Source organism: Plecotus auritus (genome assembly GCF_963455305.1).
Source record: "Plecotus auritus genome assembly, chromosome: 3".
In the NCBI taxonomy this organism is placed as follows: Eukaryota; Metazoa; Chordata; class Mammalia; order Chiroptera; family Vespertilionidae; genus Plecotus; species Plecotus auritus.
Window position 1 is genome coordinate 32,640,763 of NC_137772.1, and position 21,082 is coordinate 32,661,844.

General features: G+C 46.5%; 1 protein-coding gene across 4 annotated transcripts in view; it reads right to left on the minus strand.

The window, feature by feature from the left end:
* The window catches only part of ARHGEF7 (Rho guanine nucleotide exchange factor 7), a 138,959-nt gene extending 118,380 nt beyond the window's left edge, over window positions 1-20,579 (minus strand). For all 4 annotated transcript variants that reach the window (XM_080662672.1, XM_080662671.1, XM_080662670.1 and 1 more), the window contains exon 1: window positions 20,012-20,579. In XM_080662672.1, the coding sequence (XP_080518798.1) occupies window positions 20,012-20,176 (165 nt within the window). In that variant the 5' untranslated portion in view covers window positions 20,177-20,579. The remainder of the gene's footprint in view (window positions 1-20,011) is intronic.
* Between the last annotated feature and the right edge of the window lie 503 nt (window positions 20,580-21,082).

Here is a 21,082-nt window from a genome sequence, read left to right on the forward strand (position 1 = left end):
GGCCCTCCCCATCCTCCTCGCTCTCCTCTGTTTCTCTCCGTAACACCTAACACTCATACTATGTAATCTACTTGTGTACTATGAATGTTTACAGAGCATCTCCCTAAGCTATGAAATATATGCTCCATATGCATAGTATTTGGCCTATTGGATGAGTGCTATATCTCACAGCTGGCATAAACCAGCACTTATTATTTGTTCAGCGAATTAATGAATTAAGGACCTATACCCAAGACACTAATTAATAACCATAAATTACTTGATCATATTTAGTGAAAGTGAAGTTGATTGATACTGACATAGCACCTAGAACCAAAAGGTACATAATTGGTTTAACATGAGAATTGAATATTTGAGACAGGGACTATAATCTGCAAAAAAAAAAAACTTGGAAATGTAATCACCACAGGCAAAATGATACAGAGAAAAGATGCTCTTAGGTTTTACCATAAACCAGCCATGGGCAAACTATGGCCCGCGGGCCGGATCCGACCCGTTCGGCTGTTCTATCCGGCCCACGGAGCCGAAAAGAGAGGAGGGTTCTCTTGCTCTCCCCTCCGCTCCTTTACTTTGAATTTATATTAGTTCACACAAACACTCCATCCATGCTTTTGTTCCGGCCCTCCGGTCCAGTTTAAGAACCCATTGTGGCCCTCGAGTCAAAAAGTTTGCCCACCCCTGCCATAAACCCTCAATCCCTTTCTGTCATGACTGACAGATGCATCTTGTTACCGCAGGCTCTGCCCGAGGTCGGCCGCCCAGCGGCTGTCCAGCTCTCCCCAGGACTGCCCACGTTCAGTGTCCAGGGCTCCGTTTTCTCTGTGTGTGTATCAGGGCATCGGTTAGCCGGTGCTGTCGAGAGCCAGCACTCTGGTTTCAGCTCTCATCTCTCTATCACTAAGGAAAATCGCTGGCTCTAAGTTGGGTTCCCCTTAACCAGCTGCTCTGCTCCCTCCGGCCTCCTCAGGCTCCTGTCGGCTGGGCGATACTTTATGCAGCCATCCATAGACCTGCATGTTTAATAAGGTTTCCTTATATTAGTTTTCCTAAGTTTCACAAAGGGGCTGAAACAAGCTGATGAAGACCTCATGTGATGCTGACCTTTCAGAGATGAGAGCCAGGACAGAGACACAGAACAAGGAGGAGAAAACGGAAACAAAAAAGAAAAGAAGAAATATAAATAAAAAATAAAAATTAAAAAAAACAAGGAGAGGGAGGGAGAGAGGGGGAGGAGAGAGAGAGAGAGAGAGAGAGAGAGAGAGAGAGAGAGAGAGAGAGAGAGAGAGAGAGAGAACAAGGAGGAGAGGGAAGGAAATGACTAAGGGCAACTGACAAAACTGCAGTTATGTTATTATCTTTGTTATTGCACATCGTCATCTATTTTGTCCCATGATAGACTCAGGGAAAGTATACAGCCCTTAGCAACTTCCTTACTTTCCTTCAGGCTGTTTTTTCTCTGTTCAGATTGAGCAAATTCCAGCGATGGGTCCTCAAGTTCACTGGTTCTATCTTCTGTCATCTCCACTCTACTTTTGAGCCTATCCACTGAGTTTTTTTGTTTTTTGTTTTTTACCCTTACCCGAGGATATGTTTTTATTGATTTTAGAGAGAGAGGAAGGGAAAGACAGAAACATCAATGCAAGAGAGAAACATCTATCAGTTGCCTCCCGTACGTGCCTGGCCCAGAATCAAAATTGCAACCTTCTGGTGTCTGGGATGATGCTCCAACCAATTGAGTCACCTGGCCAGGGCTCATACACTGAGTTTTATTTCAGTTATCCTATTTTTCAGTTCTATAATTTCTATTTGTTTCTTCAGTATAAGTCCTATTTCTTTGCTGAGATGTCCTTTTTTTCATTTGTTTTGAGAGAATTTGTAATTGCTTTTTGAAGCTTCCTTAAAAACTCTTGTCAGGTAATTCCAATCATTCATTGGAAGGAGAAATGGTCACTAAAGATCACCTCAGCAATGACATCTAGAAAAGCCATCATCTAGCAAAGGAGCTTCCTGTGACTAGGGTTGGGGTGGAGGAGGTTGTCAAAAATTGTCATTGTTTCCTGCACATTCAGTAACAAAATGAATTCTTAATTGGTTACTGGATTGGAAAGCATGAATTGGAAAGAAATCAAGGTGCTTATCCTCAGTTTTGGTGGAAGGCTGGTGTGAGCCACACAGACGCCTCCAGACTTTCAGAGAACAAGGAGTCCCCAGCTTAAGGGCCACAGACCCGCCACCCCTTAGAAGCAGTATTAGAATGTATCCTACAGCTCAGCTAAACTCCATCTTTAAAGAGCAGCAGCTGCTGGTTATGTTTTGATACGGCATTCCAGACTCTTCCCACAGGCAGCTCCCTAGCCCCACAACCCAACATGTGTGATTTACTTTTCTCTTAAAAGCACTCTTGTTAAAAGAACCCTTACCTAGAAGTTTCTCCATATCTCAGGGTTAGGCACAGTTCTCCCAACCTTAATTTCAATATTTCAAAGATCTGCCCCTAAGTGCCTTATTTAAGTAATACATCCATCAAATCTCATACAAACTCCTGAATTGATCTCTTAATGGAGATTGTGTTTCTCCTCTGTTTTATATAAGAATTTTCTAGATGCACAGAAACAGGTGAGGAATCCTTTTTTTTTTTTTTTCAGGTCTATCCGAATGCCCCTTCCAACCCAAGGCAGGATTTCTTTCCAAACGCTCTACCACCACGTGTAATGCTCCAAAAGTCCACAGGGCGGCAGCATGGGGTCTGCTCTGTCTTAAACTAAAAGGCACTAGTTAGGAAACTTCTCAAGAATGAAGAGGTAACCCAGGTAGGCAAGCAGCCAGGGCTCACCTGTGGGAAAGCCCCCAGCTGATCACACCTCAGCCTCCTGGCTTCTTAAAGGGCCATGCATGCAATCTGGCTGGTGCACATTATGGTACTACGGGGCTGATGAGTTCAGTGGGCTATCCATGGTTCTCAGATGTGGTCCCCTGCACCAGCAGCATCAACATAACCCGAGAACTTGTTAGAAATGCAAATTCTCAACCCCCACCCAGACCTACTGAATTGGGAACTCGGGGTGTGGCCCAGCAGTTCTGTATTTTCACAAGCCACCAGGTGACTCTGACACACACATAAACGTGAGACCCACATAATCACCTAAAACCAAAGGTATAAAATGAAGGAAAGCCCATCATTACTTGAAAACAATTTGAAATGCATATACTACTAATTCTGATGTCAGTAATAGGACTAACATTTTTATATATCACGGACAAAAATTAATGTTGGGCAGCTATTCCACATCCAGCTATAAGGAAAACCAAACCAACCCAGAAATTTTCAGTCTCAATGAGTGTGTCTCATACTTCCTTCCCTCAACAACCCTACCCCTGCTCCCAATAATACTACCTCCACTATCCTCTCAAAGAAAAAGTATTAATGAGAAAAAAACAGCTGGTGGGTTTACTTCTCCTACACATGGAGATAGAACTGAATAGTGCATTTTGTTGCTTTGCATTGGAAAAATAATACCCAGTGCTAAACACTGCTTACATTTGTTGTGGTTATTTAGGAACAATATTTCTAATAAACACCACTTGATTTGTTTTTACTTCCCTTAATTTATTATGACATGTAACAAATCGTTAGCATTTTCTAAATGAGAAAGAGAGAAAGCAAATCCCAGAAGAGGCACATGTATATTCATAAAATTATAATACAAACAGTCCTTGATGTGAACATGAACTTTCTGAAAAATATAGATTTATATCCTGACTAGAGGCCCGGTGCATGAAATTCATGCAGGGGGTGGAGGGGTATCCCTCAGCCCAGCCTGCACCCTCTCCAATCTGGGACCATTTGAGGGCAGTCGGACATCCCCCTCACAATCCAGGACTGCTGGCTCCCAACCACTCACCTGCCTGCCTGCCTGATTTTCTCCTAACCACTTCTGCTTCCAGCCTGATCACCCCCTATCCACTCCCCGGCCAGCCTGATTGACACCTACTGCTCCGCTGCCGGCCCAATAGCCCTTAACTGTCATCCCCTGCCAGCCTGGTCACCCCCAACTGCCCTCCCCTTCAGCCCTGGTTGCCCCTAACTGTCCTTCCCTGCAGGCCTGGTTGCCCCCAACAGCCCTCCCCTGCTGGCCCAGTCACCCCTAACTCCCCTCCCTTGCCAGCCTGGTCACCCCTAACTGCCCTCCCCTGCCAGCCTGGTCGCCCCTAATTGCCCTCTCCTGCTAGCCTGGTCGCCCCTAACTGTCCTCCCCTGCTGGCCCAGTTGCTCCCAACTGTCCTCCCCTGCAGGCCTGCCCCCCCCTAACTGCCCTCTCCTGCAGGCCTGGCCCCCCCCAACTGCCCTCCCCTGCAGGCCTGCCCCCCCCCAACTGCCCTCTCCTGCAGGCCTGGTTCCCCCCAACTGCCCTCCCCTGCAGGCCTGGTTGCCCCCAACTGCCCTCCCCTGCAGGCCTGATCGCCCACAAATGCCCTCCCCTCCTGGCCTGATCGCCCACAACTGCCCTCCCCTGCCGGCCATCTTGTGTCCACATGGGGCAGCCATCTTTGACTACATGGGGGCAGCCATCTTGTGCGTTGGAGTGATGGTCAATTTGCATATTACCTCTTTATTATATAGGACAGCCGTGGGCAAACTATGGCCCGCGGGCCAGCTGTTCCATCCGGCCCGCGGAGCCGAAAGAGCGGAGGGTTCTCTTGCTCTCCCCTCCGCTCCTTCACCAGCAGCAGTGTTAACATGGCAACGTCGGGAAACACGGCCACAGCTCCTTCTTCTGAGTGGGCGGATTTATATCCGCCCATTCAGTAGAAGGAACAACCTCTCAATCTTCCAGAGGCTCCTTGTAATGCCTGCGGACCGTCTCCCAACATCACCCTGGGAATGCGTAGACACGATATCGTGGTGATGTAGGGAGACATGCCCCTGGAGAGCACAGTATCAGAGCCTTTCTGAGGTAAGATTAAGAGCTCTACTCAAACACAATTTTTTCCTGTTCCCACATTCTGTACATTACAATGACTTGTTAATAAAACAACAAAGACTTTCAGCTTTTAGGGCTTGTATCCACTGCAGTTTTTTTCCCACTGCGGACGCGCACAGCAGGGAAAAAGACACACAGAGGACATGTCACACTAGCCATGCTGCAGCTGCATTTTTTTGCTGATACGGATGCGGTATCAGTAACGCTACCGTGGCCACTAACCACATGTGTTAGCGGCAAAACAAATGCATTTTGCGCTGCGTTTGCTTCTCCCCCTTGCGCCTGTAAAAATGCGTGCTACAGGGCATTTGTGTTAACATGCACCACTGCACATTAGCATCAACGCTGGTGTTAAAATGTTTAAAATGAATAAAACTATTGAAATAAAAAAAAAAGACCGTACCCTTTTATGTAATGATGTTTACTTTGAATTTATATTAGTTCACACAAACACTCCATCCATGCTTTTGTTCTGGCCCTCCGGTCCAGTTTAAGAACCCATTGTGGCCCTCGAGTCAAAAAGTTTGCCCACCCCTGATATAGGAGGATAATGCCTTATCCTTCATCAGATCTAGACTTTCAAATGTCAAGTGCAAAATAGAGATATAGCAAAGAGCAGTTAGTTTTCAGCAGTCTCACCAACTTTACATCAAAACCTGTTTATTATAAAATAAATCAAAGAAGGAAGATTAAACACCTGACATTAATACATTAAAGACAAGATGGAAATCTCAGAAACGCTCAGAGTGACAACTGTTTAGCCTCAACACAGCACTCATTGAATTTAGATGAACATGTTAAAACATATAGGAAATGAAAGAAAAAAATGCCATAGATATATTTCCCTGACACTATTAAAGGAATATAGTTGAGTTCTAGAGTCTCCCTTATCCAAGGAAAAAACAGTTAAAGATCAACTTCCTCTTAACAAAATTTTCGAGAGTTGATAAGCATCATAATATCCTGCTCAGTCCTCTGCAAAATCACTATAAATTCATACCTTCATATCCAACGGGCTCTCAATGGGCTCCCAGCCATCCAACCATTCGCACTGAATCAACCCACTCACACTCCATACTCTATTTCCAACATTTTCTACTCGCCTTAAACCTGTGCTCAAAGCTCCCCCAGTTTTATCAAACCTCCTTCCCCATCCCCTCTCTCCATCCTGAACCTACATTCACCCTAACTGGGTGCTCACCCCATTACTACACACAGGCACCTTTGCTAAGGGTCACCAGTGACTGGGGAGACCACTCAGCCAGGCTTTCCCAGGACAGTCCAGTGCATTCCTGTTGTCCCAGAACAATTAATGATAGTGGCCTTTTCCTCTCTAAGCACACTGCCAAAGTTTTTTTAGTTTTTTGAAGTATACTGGCTTGGCCATCCTCTCTTCTGACTTAACCACCCTTCGACCACCATCCTTAGCCTCTTCAGGTTCATCAGCACTTGCATGGCCATCCATTTCCGAGTTCCTTAAGGCCTTCTCATGTTCTCACTCCATAGTTTACCCATAAGAAATCTCGCCACTCCTACAGTTCAGTTCACATCTCTGCAGTGTGACTCCCAAATTCATATTCCAGGTAGGTGTCCTCTCTGAGCTCCAATCCAACATACTCTGCACTAAATCCATTCATGATCTTCTTGTACCAAACCTAGGCCCCACCCTGCCTGGCCCATATCTGTCTCTACAGGAGCCCTTGCAGCTTAATTACAGCCTACTCACATCAGAGCTCGGCTCACACACCACTTCTAGAGGAGAGCCTTCCCTAAAACATCCCCTGTCCCCATCTGCCAAGTGTGAGCCAGGTTCCTCTGCTACACACTTTTAGAAATCTGTTCCTTGCCTTCAGAGCACATTTCTCAATTTGTAAAACAGTAAGTTCATATAATTACTTTAATGCTATTCCCCGCCCTCACCTGAGAGTATTCAAGTTTATTTTTGGTAATCATTACACCTCCAGTGTCTAGCACAATTTTTAAAACATAGTAGATACCCAATAAAAATGTGATGAGAAAATAAATAAATGAGCTCTCTTGCAATAAATCTAAGCATACTGTTTACCTTTGTGCATTTAAGTTCTATACATGTTTTCTGGATTCACAATTAGGTTCAAAAGTAGGCTACTGGCAGTAAAATGAATGAAAGCTCCATTACACACAACAAAAACTTAATTATACCCAGTGTGAATACTTTCATATAACACATATTGAGATATAACTGACATATAATAAAGTGCTCATATTTAAAGTATTCAATTTGATACGTTTTGACATGTGTACACTTTTGAAACTATCACCAGAATCATAATGCAGTAGGTCCTTGGGTTACGTCGAAGATCCGTTCCTACAGCGCGACGTAATACAATTTTCACCATAAGTCGGAACCCACCTACATAAGCACCTATGTCACTCACATGGAGCACATACACAGCAGTAATGAAGTGAAACAGTAAAAAAAAAAAAAAATGTAAAAGAAAGGTAATAATTCCTGACCTTTACTTGTGGTAAATACAGTAAATAATAAAAACATAAAGCACATATGTACATACGTCGAAATGATGGAACTTTTTTTTTATAAGTAAATGGAAGATGGCAATGTAATCACGAAACAACGTACGTCGAGTCCGACGTAACTCGAGGACTGCCTGTAAACATATCCACTGCCCCCAAGGTCTCCTTGTGCCCTGAAGTGTCCCTAAGCAAACACTAAACTATACATTACACTGCATTTTCTAGAGTTTTATATAAGTAAATCACACAGTATGTACTTTTTTGTCTAGCTTCTTTTACTCTACATAATTTTCCTCCATTCCCTTTTATTGCTGAGTAGTACTCCATGGATATATCATACTTCCTTTATCCTTTTACCAGTTGAAAACATCTGGGCTGTGTCCAGTTTGTAACTATTAAGACAGAGTTGCTATGAACATTTGTGTACAAGACTTGCTATGGGTATGTCATTTCCATTTTCTTGGGTAAATACATAGAAATGGAATGGCTAAATCATTTAGCAAATGTATGTTTAATATTTAAGAAACTGAAAAACTGGTTTCTAAAGCAGTTGTATGATGTTAAATTCCCACTAGTGGCCCGGTGCATGAAATTCGTACACGGCGGGGGGGGGGGGGTGGCCCTCAGCCCAGCCTGCACCCTCTCCAACCTGGGGCCCCTCGGGGGATGTCCGACTGCCAGTTTAAGCCCGATACCTATGGGATCAGGCCTAAACTGGCAGTCAGACATCCCTCTCACAATCCGAGACAACTGGCTCCTAACCGCTCACCTGCCTGCCTGCCTGCCTGATCACCCTAACTACTCTGCCTGCCGTCCTGCTCGCCCCCAACTGCCCCCTCTTGCCGGCCTGCTCGCCCCCAACTGCCCCCCCTTGCCGGCCTGATCACCCCCAACTGCCCTCCCCTCCTGGGCTGATCACCCCAACTGCCTCTGCCTTGGCCCTGCCACCATGGCTTTGTCCGGAAGGTCTGCCGGTCTAATTAGCATATTACCCTTTTATTAGTATAGATAGAGGCCTGGCGCATGGGTGGTCTGCCCTGAAGGGGATCCCAGACCAGGATGGGGGTCCCCTTGCGGGGCGGGGCCGGCCTGGGCAAGGGGCCTGGGGTGGTTTGCAGGCCGGCCACATGGGGGTAGGGGTCTCTGCTGGGAGGCATGGCCGGCCTGGGCGAGGAGGGGCTGATGGCCGTTTGCAGGCTGGACACGCCCCCACCGGGGTGAGAGTCCCCGCTGGGGGATGTGGCCAGCCTGGGCAAGGGGCTGAGGGCCGTTTGGGGGCGGTCTGCAGGCTGGCCAAGCCCCCAGCTTTGTCTGGAAGGACGTCTGGAAAGTCTCTGGAAGGTCTCCCAGTCTAATTAGCATATTACTCTTTTATTGGTATAGATGAGCAGTTCCTTCACATCCTCACCAACACTTGGTATAATCAGTCTTTTACATTTAGCCATTCTAATAGGTGTAGACTGGTATCTCACTGTAGTTTCATTTTTTTTAAATCTTTATTGTTGAAAGTTTTATAAGTGTCCCCTTTCCCCTCCCCATTGATCCCCTCATATTTCCCTAATGACCAATAATGTTGAACATCTTTTCATGTGAGTGTATATCTTCTTTGATAAAATGTCTACTCAGACTACTTGTCCATTTTTTAAATTGGGTTGTTTGTTTCCTTACTACAGAGTTTTAAGAGTTCCTTATTTATTCTTAATTGTTTGATAGAATTCACCAGTGAAGTCATCTGACCTGGAATTTTCTTTATGAGAAGCTTTTTAACTACAAGTTTAAATTCTCTAATAAGTATAGAGCTAATAGGTTATCCAATGAACTTTGGTAGTCTGTGTCTTCCATGGAAATAGAACATTTCATCTAAATTGTAGAATTTATCGGCATAAAAATATTCATAATATCCAATTATCACCCTTTTAATACGTGTATTGTGTCTTCTTTCCATTTTTTCCTGATCAGTCTAAGAGGTTTGTCAATTTTTATTGATTTTTCTCAAAGAACCAGCTTTGTTGATTTTCTATAGTAATTTTCTGTCTATTTCACTGATTCCTATTCTGTTATTTATTATTCTCTTTTCTCTATTATTTACTTTGGGTTTAACTTGCCTTTATTTTTCTAGCTTCTTAAGTTGGGAGCTCCATTACAGACAACAAAAGACTTGATTATGTGCAGGGTGAGTACTCTCTCACTCCCAGAATATTGTTTGAACAATTCATAAACAATTCATATGCTTAAGACTCACACCAAAAGAAAACATGATTACTGTTATTTATTTGAAGAGCCAGCCTTGGATCGCTGACATGGCAATTCCTCAGATTCAATCTAAGTAAATGTGCTTTGTTGGAGGGACAATAAATGAACTCTTATTCTTCTCCATTTGTCATTAGTTGATCAAGTCTGCAAGATACTCAATTTCAGTCTCTTGTCACTTAAAAGTATGGCTTTTGTGGTACTTTCTAGAAGTTTAACCTTTGCCACAAGTCTGTCAAGAATTTGACCACATTCTATTTAGAGAGCTTGTTTTCAAAAGAAACAAAAATGCACTAACAAATAGAACTATGACCAGAAAATGTCATGTTTCCATGAGAAAAGATGTGTTACCAGCAGCAATGTTTTATGAGAATCATTGTACAAACACAGGTCTTGAACATGGCAATTTCTTCAGCACCATAGAAAGATCACAGTGATGTTACTCAAGAAACAAAGACCTAGGGTGTAGGGGAGGCCGGGGGGGGGGGGGGGGGACGTCAATAGGAAAAAAAAAAAAAAAAGGAGACATATGTACTACTATTTGTAATACTTCAAACAATAAAACAACAACAAAAAAAAACAGAGATCTAGAATAACATTCTGGATGTTCTGATGGTCTCTTCTGCCTCCTGCAGAGCCAATCACAGAAGTGAACAGCAGCGAGATGATTCCTCTGAAACTCAGTTTTCCATCAACAGCACTAATGGGCATTTTCAGAAAATCTGCATTCCTGACAAAAGACTTCTGAGTAAACTTGCTAACTGCAGTTGGATACTTACAAGTCTCCTATGAACTTGAACTATTTTAAGGACAGGAAATAGGTGGGAAAGAGTCTTCTTGGCATAGGATCTTAGCATTGAGGCACTCAGAAATGAGGAGGAAGGCCATCCTGGGTCAGGGTATTTATAAATAATCCCAAACTTGACCGTTTTAAAGAAGGCGTTACTAACAAACATCATACTTCCAGAACAAGGTGCCACTGCAGGAAACTGCAAATTCAAAGCAAACCTGAAACTGTGGATTCCCGTTCTAGACTAAAGCAATTTATATAAACAGGAAGAGGCTTACATTACTTTTATATACCCTTTTTGGGGTTCTGAATTACAGCTTCTTTGGAGAAACAATAGGACTATTATGAGCCCCTTTTTAAAAAGCTGTCCCAAGTGTAATAATAACAAAGTTATGTACAAAATTCCACTTCCACTCTCCATCTTTGTACCAATTATCTATTGCCACAGTAAGGCTGAGGGACAAACAGCCACAAAAGTTCAGTGGCAGGCTGAAATAAGCGTCTGTTTTTGTCTGTGAAGCCATGGGTCATCCGGGCAGTCCTGGTCTCCAGGGGCTCACTCATGCAGCATTGGTCAGCTCTGGTTCAGGTGGCAGCTTGCTGCTCTTGGCTGAGCTCTCTCCAGTGTTTAGGGTTGGTGGGCTATAGGGGGGTACAAGAGGCCTCAGCAGGGACAACTGAGCTCTCTGCCATGTGGTCTCAAACCCTTGCATATCTAGGCCCTGGGTGGAGGCAGGGCCTGAGAGAGTTGGAAAAGTCGCAAGGCCTCCAGAGTTCTGGGCTAGGAACGAGCACCCGTCACTTCTGCCACGTTTCACTAGCCGACTGAGATTCAACAAGAGAGCACACAGGCTCCACCTCTGGATGAGAGGAGCTGCAGTGTCCCTCTACAAGGGGCTTGGCTGCAGGGAGGGGTGGTCAATTCAGGCCACTTCAGTAATCTACCAAGCCCCTCCTCTCATTTGCTTGTGCCCTAGGAGGCTGACCTATATGGAGGCTGACCTCTCTGCATCACTGCCCCAGAGACCTCGCCCAGCACAATCCTGGAAACACCATTCATTTAGACTGCAGTGTGAATGACTCTCCCTAGACTGTGCGCAACTTACACAACCATATGCAACTGCCCTCAGTTAACCCATCGGCAAGATGACAAGTTTGGGCTAGATGACCACTGGAGAGTTCCTTCACACTGAGAATTCACAAATGCTTTGCATTTAAGGCCTTATGGTTTCCCTTATGACCTGCCTGGAAAAGGTGGTACAGAAAACATGCATGTGTGTGTGTGCATGTGCTTCTGTGTATATTATATAACACACTAGCAGCATGAACATAATATGAACCCAATAAATACGTGTGTGTTTCTTTGCATATGATGTGTACACTAGCATGCACAGAGTAGGAATCCAATAAATACATTAATTAAATTTAAATAATTTAAACAAATGTGTTGGAAATGTATCTTCACATATCCCATGTAAACATCCTTACCCTTTCTCCCTGGCCTTTAGGTTATAGTACACACAGCACTAACCTACAAAAACAGCTGAGAACTGCCAGTGTGGTTCATAAAACTAAAAATTCAGAGCTAAAGTTAGAAATACAAAAACACCAGGAAATAACTTCTCCTGACCTAACTTGGTACAACTGATGGAGGGAAAAGTCAGAAGGTGTACACGGGGCCCAGGGACAGCCCCAACACCCTACCCTCCCTCTGCAGACACAGGACGGGCTGTCCAGGCCCTCACTGCCCATCTGTGATTCCTGGCCCTTCTCAAGCCTGAAACTCTATATACGTGAAACCTGAGCCTCGAAGCCTGGCCCTTTGGCCCCTCTGAGCCAGCAGCTGTGTACACCCAGCAGCTGCACAGGGGCCTGGTGCTAACCAGAGGGCTCTGGAAACCAAATTCAGTGGTCCCACCAACCCAGACAATGGGGTCTATCAGAGTGGGAAGGGAGGGTCGCCAGCCCCCTAAAGTTGCAAGAATCTTCCCTGCTGTTAGAATGAAGAGGTATTCTTGGGCTTTGGTGGCCTTGAGGTTCAAATCCAGAGTTTTCCTGGACATGGCAGGAAAAGTTTTCAGTGTAAAATCTATCGTGTAGTGAGGCCCTCCTGCACCCAGCACTGCACAAAACCCTTCACATCTATCTACTTGTTTACCACTCCTCCTGGCATATATCATTAATCTCATTTTGAGGAGGAAGAAATCATTACTCAGAGAAGTTAGGCAGGTTGTCCAAGCTCACACAGCAAATGGATGACTCTAGAGCACATATTAGGACCACCCCATCTTATAGTGGTTCCAAGAGGTGCCAGTAAATCTTGGGGACCACTGAACCTCCAGTCCCTGACGTTTCCCATGGCAGAATTGAGTCCCAGAGGGATGGTGTGCCTTCGCGCTGCCTTTTGCTGACAGTGAGAGGCAAGGGCAACTCCAGCTCCCACATGACTCCAATCCAAAAAGTTAGAGACACCCCCACCAAACAGGAATTAACAGCTCTTCCCTCTACCACTCCTGTGCCCCCCGCCCCCCGCACCCCGCCAAGGCCCCTCCAATTATTATTTCTTACAGTGAGCAGTTTCCTCTGAAGGAAAAAGAAATCAATTCAATATATATATATATACAGTACTTTCATTTTAAAAGTCTATTATATACATACTAGTGGCCCGGTGCACGAAATTCGTGCACATTAAAAGGGGATTAATTAGAGGAAATAATTTAGTATTGCTATTTGCCCTTTCTCTATAATAGAAGTGTCAGAAATGAAAGAAAATTAGTAAAATGTATATGAAAACCTTCCTCCTGTCAGAGTCTGGGGCACACAATGGGACCCAGAGTCAAGTCCCTGCCCACCCACATGTGCCTCAAAATTGCGTGAGACTCAGACCCGACTGGCCACCTCCCCCATTGGGCTAGATCCAGACTTGGCCAGTCCTACCCTTGTCAAGCCCCACCAGGCAGGGGACATAGCCTCAGGTTCCCTGGCCTGGCGCCAGGACGGGGGGTGTGGCCTGAGGTCCCCCAGCCCAGACTGGGGCAGGGGGCGTGCCTTGAGGTCCCCCGTCAAGCCCTGCCAGATATGGGACACAGCCCGAGATCCCCTGTCAAGCCCTGCTGGGTCGGGGGCATGGCCTGAGATCCCCCATCAAGCCCTGCCAGGTGGGGGGGCGCAGCCTCAGGTCCCCTGGCCCGGCACCAGGAGGGTAGCACAGCCTCAGGTCCCCTGTCAAGCCCCTCCAGCAGGGGAGTGCAGCCTCAGCTCCCCAGTCAAGTCCCACAGGGCAGGGGCACGGCCTGAGGTCCCTATCAAGCTCTGCTGGGTGGGGGGCTTGGCCTGAAGTCCCCTGTCAAGCCCCACCTGGTGGGGGGTGCAGCCTGAGGTCCCCTGGCCTGGTGCTGGAGCAGGGGGAGCAGCCTGAGGTCCCCTAGCCCAGCACCAGGATGGGAAGTGCACCTTGAGGTCCCCTGTCAAGCCCTGCCAGGTGGGGGAGGGCGTAGCCTCAGGTCCCTGCTGATTGCTCGTTAAGGCTCCTTATGGCCTTAATTGATCCACAGCTTGGGTGGCCTCAGCTGTGGGTGCAGCCATCTTTGTGACGGACTGATGGTTAATTAGCATATTCCTCCCTATATTAGATAGGATACATGTGTATATATGTGTGTGAATTTATATTACATTGCTTTCAATTTTGGTGTAGATGGACACCCGATACACTCAGAGTCAGATGGCCCAGGGGCCACAGTGAAGGTTATCAGGTACCAGAGTTAGAGCTTAACTGAAGTCCTGGGATGTCCTCGCGTGGAATGAATGAGAAGGTTCAAAGTGAACTTTCCAAGGCCATACCCCAAGGGCAGTGCTCCCTAGAGCTGTGTGTCCTCTTTCCAGTTGTCTCTGAATTCCTGTCCAGCCAGGGAGGAGCACTGCTCTTACTGCGGGCTGCCTACCCAAACCTCCTGAGAGTCCCCACTGTGCCCCTTCCCCCTTAGGAGCCCTGCTGACTGGCAGACCATGCTACACGATCCAGCCCTGGACTCTGTTCTATCCGCTGTGGTCCCTCAGGTTGTCTGTCTGTCTTTCTGATATGCCTTGTAATTCCTGAAGGCATGACTACCTATCTTCCTGATTTAGCGCAGGTTGGGCAGCCAGCAAGTACTCAACTAACAGCAGTATTGTCATCGCTATGGGGCTCTGGCAGCAGGCTGACCTGAGTTGGAATATTCTGTGTCCATGTGCCAGCTGGGTGATCTGGGCACAGCAAACTGCTGGGCCTCAGTGTTCTCATCTGTGAAATGGATGTGACATGAGATGACAGTGGATCATCCGTTTAGCACAGTGCCTGCAATGCAGGGCGCACTTTTTTAATTTTAAAAAAAATCTATACAAAGACAAGGCAGGCAGTGCTTAAAGAAATGGAAATACAAGGCCTTTACAGGCGTTATTTCTGTTCATAGAATAAGGCCATGGGATAGCACAAAAGCTGAATTCCTCCAGAGTTCATGGAGGCAGCTGCCCCTGATGGACGCCATCTCATGATCCTTTCCCCGGGTGTCCTCCAAACCCAGTCAGATGTGCATGCATGTGTGAGTGTGCAAACATTTGTGTGAGTGTGTGCACATGTGTGATGCCAACAGAAACACTACAGCATGTGTAGTGTGGCTCTCAGGAAATCACGTTAGGCGTTCCCAATTAAACTGAATTCAGGTTTGTTTGCTTTATGTTGAATGAGCCAGCAAATGCAGTTACAACTGCCCTCTTCTCTGGGCCTAAAACCCCAAACCGGAATCACCCTGGTGCAGGACTGAGATACTACTTTAAAGTCACGTGCTTCAAAAGCAGATGTTTATTACTGCAAAGTTAACTATTCTGAAACCTTAGGTAGTCTCCTTAGAAGCAAGTTGCTATATCCAATAATTCAATTTTCAAGGTTAAAAGAAGTCTCTATACAAATGCAGTAGGAGATAACATGCTTTATAACTAAAACCTTCTCTCTGAGTGCTTTACCAGCCAATCAAGAAGTATTTATGAACCACTCAGGCACAGGCCTTCTAAAGCAAAGCGGGACTCTTACCACCAACCCACACTGCCATCACTGACCATGTTCTTAGGGCAAAGAGCCTAGGAAAAGGTAAATTTCTCACAGTGGGCACTTAGAACTGCTGTCCAGCACCTACTGAGACTTCATTTCTCTTCCCACCCCCATCCCCAACCAACCCCAGAATCCTAGGACTGACCAGAAGGCGAGTTGTGGATCAATTAGGAAACAGCAGTGTCTTTTTCCTATGCTGTATCAGAATGTCTACATTCTTTGCTGTGGAAGATCCCTAGGACTTCCAGATCACAGTTTAGGAAAATATGAACAATATTCTAATCCAGCGGTCGTCAACCTTCCGGACCCCACGGACCACCAGCGGTCCACGGACCACCGGTTGGTGACTGCTGTCTAACCCGTGTGTCAAAAAAATCACCGGAGGCTGGACAGCTCAAATGCAGTCTCCTTGGATTTCTTAATTCCTCTGTTCTTTTCATCTACACAGGACTTTATGACTTTTGATTTCCTTCTGTCTCATATGGTTCATATTCTTATATTTGTATTTTCTCCTTCAACAAAACCCCCAAGAATCTGTTGTTTAGTCTTTTAGCTCCCATAGCACCTGGCACTTGCAGGTAGACAAGTACTTAATAAATGGACTTGGTTCAAATGTATTATGCAACCTGTTATAGAATGAATTGTGTCCCCCCAAAAGATTGGAGTCTAACCACCCAATACTTCAGAATCTGATCTTATTTGGAAACAAGGTCATTGCAGATGAGGTCATTCTGGGGTAGGGTGGTCCTATTCCAATGACTGGTGTCCTTATGAAAAGGGGAAGTGTGAGTGCAGAGAAGCGACCACAGGAGAACATCATGGGAAGACTGTGGTTGTGCTGCCACAAGCCAAGGAACCACCAGAAGCCTTGGCGAGGCCTGGACAGATCCTCCCTTAGCACCTGCAGAGGGAGCCCAGGGCCCTGCCCACACCTTGATCTGGGGCATCTGCCTCCAGGGCCGTGAGAGAATAAGTTCTGTTGTCTAAGCTGCCTGGTCTGTGGTACTTTGTCCCAGCAGCCCAGGACACTAATACTCAGCCCAACAGTTTAAAACAGTTTAAATGCATACACACTTGCACACCCAAGACACCCAGCAAGACCAGAAAGGTAGCATCTGGCTTTCAAGTATATTCCACAAACATTAGGTTGATGGAGTGTCTCCTGTGCAGCACTTTATGGATTACTATGTGCTCTGAGCGTGGAGAGAAAGAACCAGGTTCCTTGAGTTTTTCATGGTGAATCAAGCAACTTCATCGACAGGTAAAATTCAAGCATCATTTCATGATCTTCACTATTTTCAGGTGTTTTATTGATCTTACATTAATGTTCCATCTTCTAAAACTTCTGTATCTAGATTTCATCCCCTGCGACTTAATAGTCTAGGGCAGTGGTTTGGCAAACTCATTAGTCAACAGAGCCAAATATCAACAGTACAATGATTGAAATTTCTTTTGAGAGCCAAATTTTTTAAACTTAAACTTCTTCTAATGCCACTTCTTCAAAATAGACTCGCCCAGGCCGTGGTATTTTGTGGAAGAGCCACACTCAAGGGGCCAAAGAGCCACATGTGGCTCGCGAGCCGCAGTTTGCCGACCACGGGTCTAGGGATGTTTAAAGTGTTAACTCATGAGCTCAATGCTACTAGGGCTCACTGTGTTCTGTGGCCTTTGTGTATTTCTCATCACAGGAGGAATGAGGGAAGCAAACAGTTGGGTAGGTCAGCAAAGCATCCTGGCCATTACTGAGAAAATCAAAGTGTAGGATCCTCATACACGAAGATTTGAGACTGTAACTCCCACTTTTCACTCCCCTACAGCAGAGAACCTATCCTCAGCCATCATGAAATGTATCTCTTTTCTGAACTCCTCTCCCTGCGTTTATAATCCCCTTTTCCTATCCAACCTTCCACCTTAAATAAAAGAACGGCATAAAGGAGAACCTGCACAAAAAACTTTTTAAAAGTGAGCAGAACAATCTGAACCAAATGAATGTACTCTCGGTTCTCCACCCTTTTACTGGCTGGAAAATAGAACAAATCAGCTCAATGTAAGAAACACATTAGGGCGTGTTTCTTAATAAAAGGCACATGGGAAATCTGAGCCATCACAAAACTTTTAATTATGCAGTTTCCCCACTCTAATGGTTCAAAGTTTTAAATGATGAATTTGCAAATGTTAAGTTGCAGGCTGCTTACACCCCATTGACCAGTTGTCAGTGTGTTCATGTGGCAAACAGGGGTAAAGTTAAGATACTTTCAATTCCATGTGAATATTCAGTTCAGTTTCCAAATGTTTCTTTTTAAGGAGAGAGAGAGAAAAAAAAACCCTAACATTCCCACATTCAGGGAAAGCTGTTCAGCATGTGTGCTTTGTGGCCTATATTATTTGGTGGTGTGCACGCAAACATCCCAAAGCTCAAATAAATAACTCTTCTCAGAAAGTGGAAAAGGCTTATGGAACTTCTGAACCCCAAGGTTTTCAGAGGCAGAGAATAGCTAATATTTTACTCCAAAAACCTACCTTTGGACCACAGGAAATCAGAAGCTCTGTCTATAATTGGCTACTTTCATGTTAAACTTTCACTGCTAGTGTCAGTCTAAAACAAACCAATTGGGGCCTAGGGGAATAAAGGGATGGCTTCAATATAAGAAATTTCCAAATGACCATAGTTTAGATTATGTTGGATTGTTTCAATTTGGCTTTGGCAAGCTAAGCATTTTATTCATTCCTGTCTTTGTTGTGTTAGAGATGAAAGGCACACTATAGTGTTCTAAGAAAACCTTTCCAGGATTTAAAAGAAAATTATTATTGAAGTATGTTAATCAATATTAATGTAGTTAATATGCCAAATAACATACGTTGATAGTGATATGTTTTTTCTAGACAGCACATGAAGTTTCTTAAAGCTTCACTCTTAGAAATGAACGGTGTTTCATATAAGCCTATTTTGGTAAACTTAGCATGCATGCCTTTCCCATTCTTTTCAACATCTGACTTTTATTACCAGAGGTTCTGCTATCCAGATGAGTGCCTTGAAAGTTAAATCCTGCTCCTTATTCCTGTCTTAAATCATAATTTTATTGTGACATCAGGTTCATTTACAAACAACATTTTTCTTCCCTGGACAGGCTGGCAGGTATTCATTCTAAAATGCAGATTCTGTTTTCATAAATACATTCCAAGTAAGGAAAAAAATACCTAAAACTAGTAAGCACGCAAAATTCAAATAAAATAAAACATTTTCTGACCTTTAAAATGTAGCACCAGGACATGCACAAGCTTATAAGATTAAACATTTTACTTTATAAAGTCACCTAATATTTTTATTAGCAAATTGTTATTGTGCATTTGGGACCAATAAACCCATTTTTAAAATTAAATAGTTTTTCCTAGTCATGGTGTACTTCAATTTTTACATTTTAATACCTTTTAAGTAATTGTGGATCTTAAGATTATGTACTGGCAAAAAAATTGGAGTAAGATTGTAGTGTTTTTGAAATACAGGGAACACATTGGTTTCAAAAGCGCTTCTCTCCCCTCACCCCTGCTTTGTCAGCTGTGGGAGAGGAAAGCAAACTTTAATCACTCGCAGAGATGCAGGTCAAGGTTCACACTCCAGCCCAGGGGGAAGAAACCACTAGTCACGAAGAAGAGAAGCAGGGTCTGTAGTGCTGGGGATTCTGTTCAAAATCAGGTAGGAACCTGGAAATGATATCTCGAGTTTTAAGCCAGCCTTGAAGAATGCCAAGGCTTTTCCAACCCCGTGTTTGCCATCCTCTGGGCTTGGAGACAGGAGGCATTCTTTCGTGGGGAGAGCAATAAATCATTTCACAACCCAGCCCTCAGCTATTGATGAATGCATCTTTTAAAAAATGCATGGCAATTGGTCAATTAAATGGGGGACGGAACTCTCATACAATACCACCAACAAAAGCTGTTCAAACAAAGCCTCCGAGGAAGCGGTGCGCATCGCTGGAGCACGATTTTCGGGTCGGGTCACGGAGAGGGGCGACTCTACCTTAGGGCGGTGCACAGCGCTCCCCTTTCCTTTGGGCCTCCCCGGGGTCGTTCCCCTAGTACGCGGCCTGGAACCCCTTCCCAGCCCACACCGCACACAATGGCGCCCCGAACTCCCGCCACTGGGTCCTCGCGCCGCCAGCGCGCCCCCCGCGCGGGCCGCGTTCCCGGGTCCGCGCACAAAGGAGACGCGTGGGCTCTGCCGCGCCCCGCGCTCTCCCAGCCCCGCGCGGCCACCAGGTGCCTACGCGAGCTGCCCGGCACCCGCACGTCTCTGCGCATCCCGGGCGAGGCGGGGCGCGGGGCCTCCCACCGCCTCGGGCTCCCACCGCCAGGGCCTGTCCGCCGTGGGGGAGTGGGCCCGGGGACACTCACTTTCTCGATGGTCCCGGGCAGCAGGCGCTCCAACAGCCTGCAGAGGACCACTCCATCCTTCAGAGACGCCTGCAGGAAGCCCTCCGGGTCCGAGATGGTTTTTTTGGGCGACTCTAGCACCCCCAAGGTAATGAGCCACGTAACGGTCTGCTCGGCGGAATTCATAGCGGCGGCGCGCCCGGCCTCCCCGCGCCGCGAGCCGGTCTCCGCGCCGTTCACCTCGGAGCGGCCGCGGCCCGGCGGGTAGCGCTCACCGCCCCCTCCTCCTGCTCGCCCATGGAGAGGCCGACGACGGCGATTGGCTCGGGTGGCGCCGCGGTCCGGCCGGCTCGCGCTCCCTCGCGTGCGTCCTGGCCGACTGTCAAGTGCCTTTTCATTACAAGCACATGAACCTGCGGCGGCCGCCCAGCGCCGCCCCCGCCGCCGCCTCCCGGCTCCCAGCCGCTGCTGTCGATGACATCACTGCGAGGAGAAGAAAAGACGCCGCGCTGGAGCAGCCCCGTGCCCGGCCCCCCGGCCGCACACGCACTCCACGCTCGGGCCCCGCCGCCGCGCTCCCTCCACCCCCGGGCCGGGCAGTGCGCGCGCGTCCGCACCTGCGCGTCGGGTGGCGGGCCCCAGCCCCAAGGGCCCGGTGACCTCCAGGAGGCCACAGCCTGCCTGCCAGCGAGGGCTCGCCGGGACTCCCAATCCGCGGGCGGCGCGCGCCTTTAACCGTTTGCGCCCCGCCGGGCCCAAGCGCATCCCCCTCCGGACTCCGCTCACTACCGTCTCTTACGCCGCCCGCTCCCCTTCTTGAAGGACTGGGAACCCTTTAATATTTTTTAAATTTATGAATGTTTAAATTATCAAATGCCTCCCAGAATGCTCTTTTTATTTTTGCCAGTTTTATTTCAAGAGGTTGGGGGTGGGGTGCTGAAAACGAGACGTTTGCTTCTCCCCGCTCCCTTGCAAGCCAATAATTACCGAACACAAATGATAATTGAATCTTAACCAGATGGGTCTGATTTGGGGAGGAATTGATTTTCAGGACGCTGCTGCGATCCTTGGGGAGGAGAGGTGTGGACACCC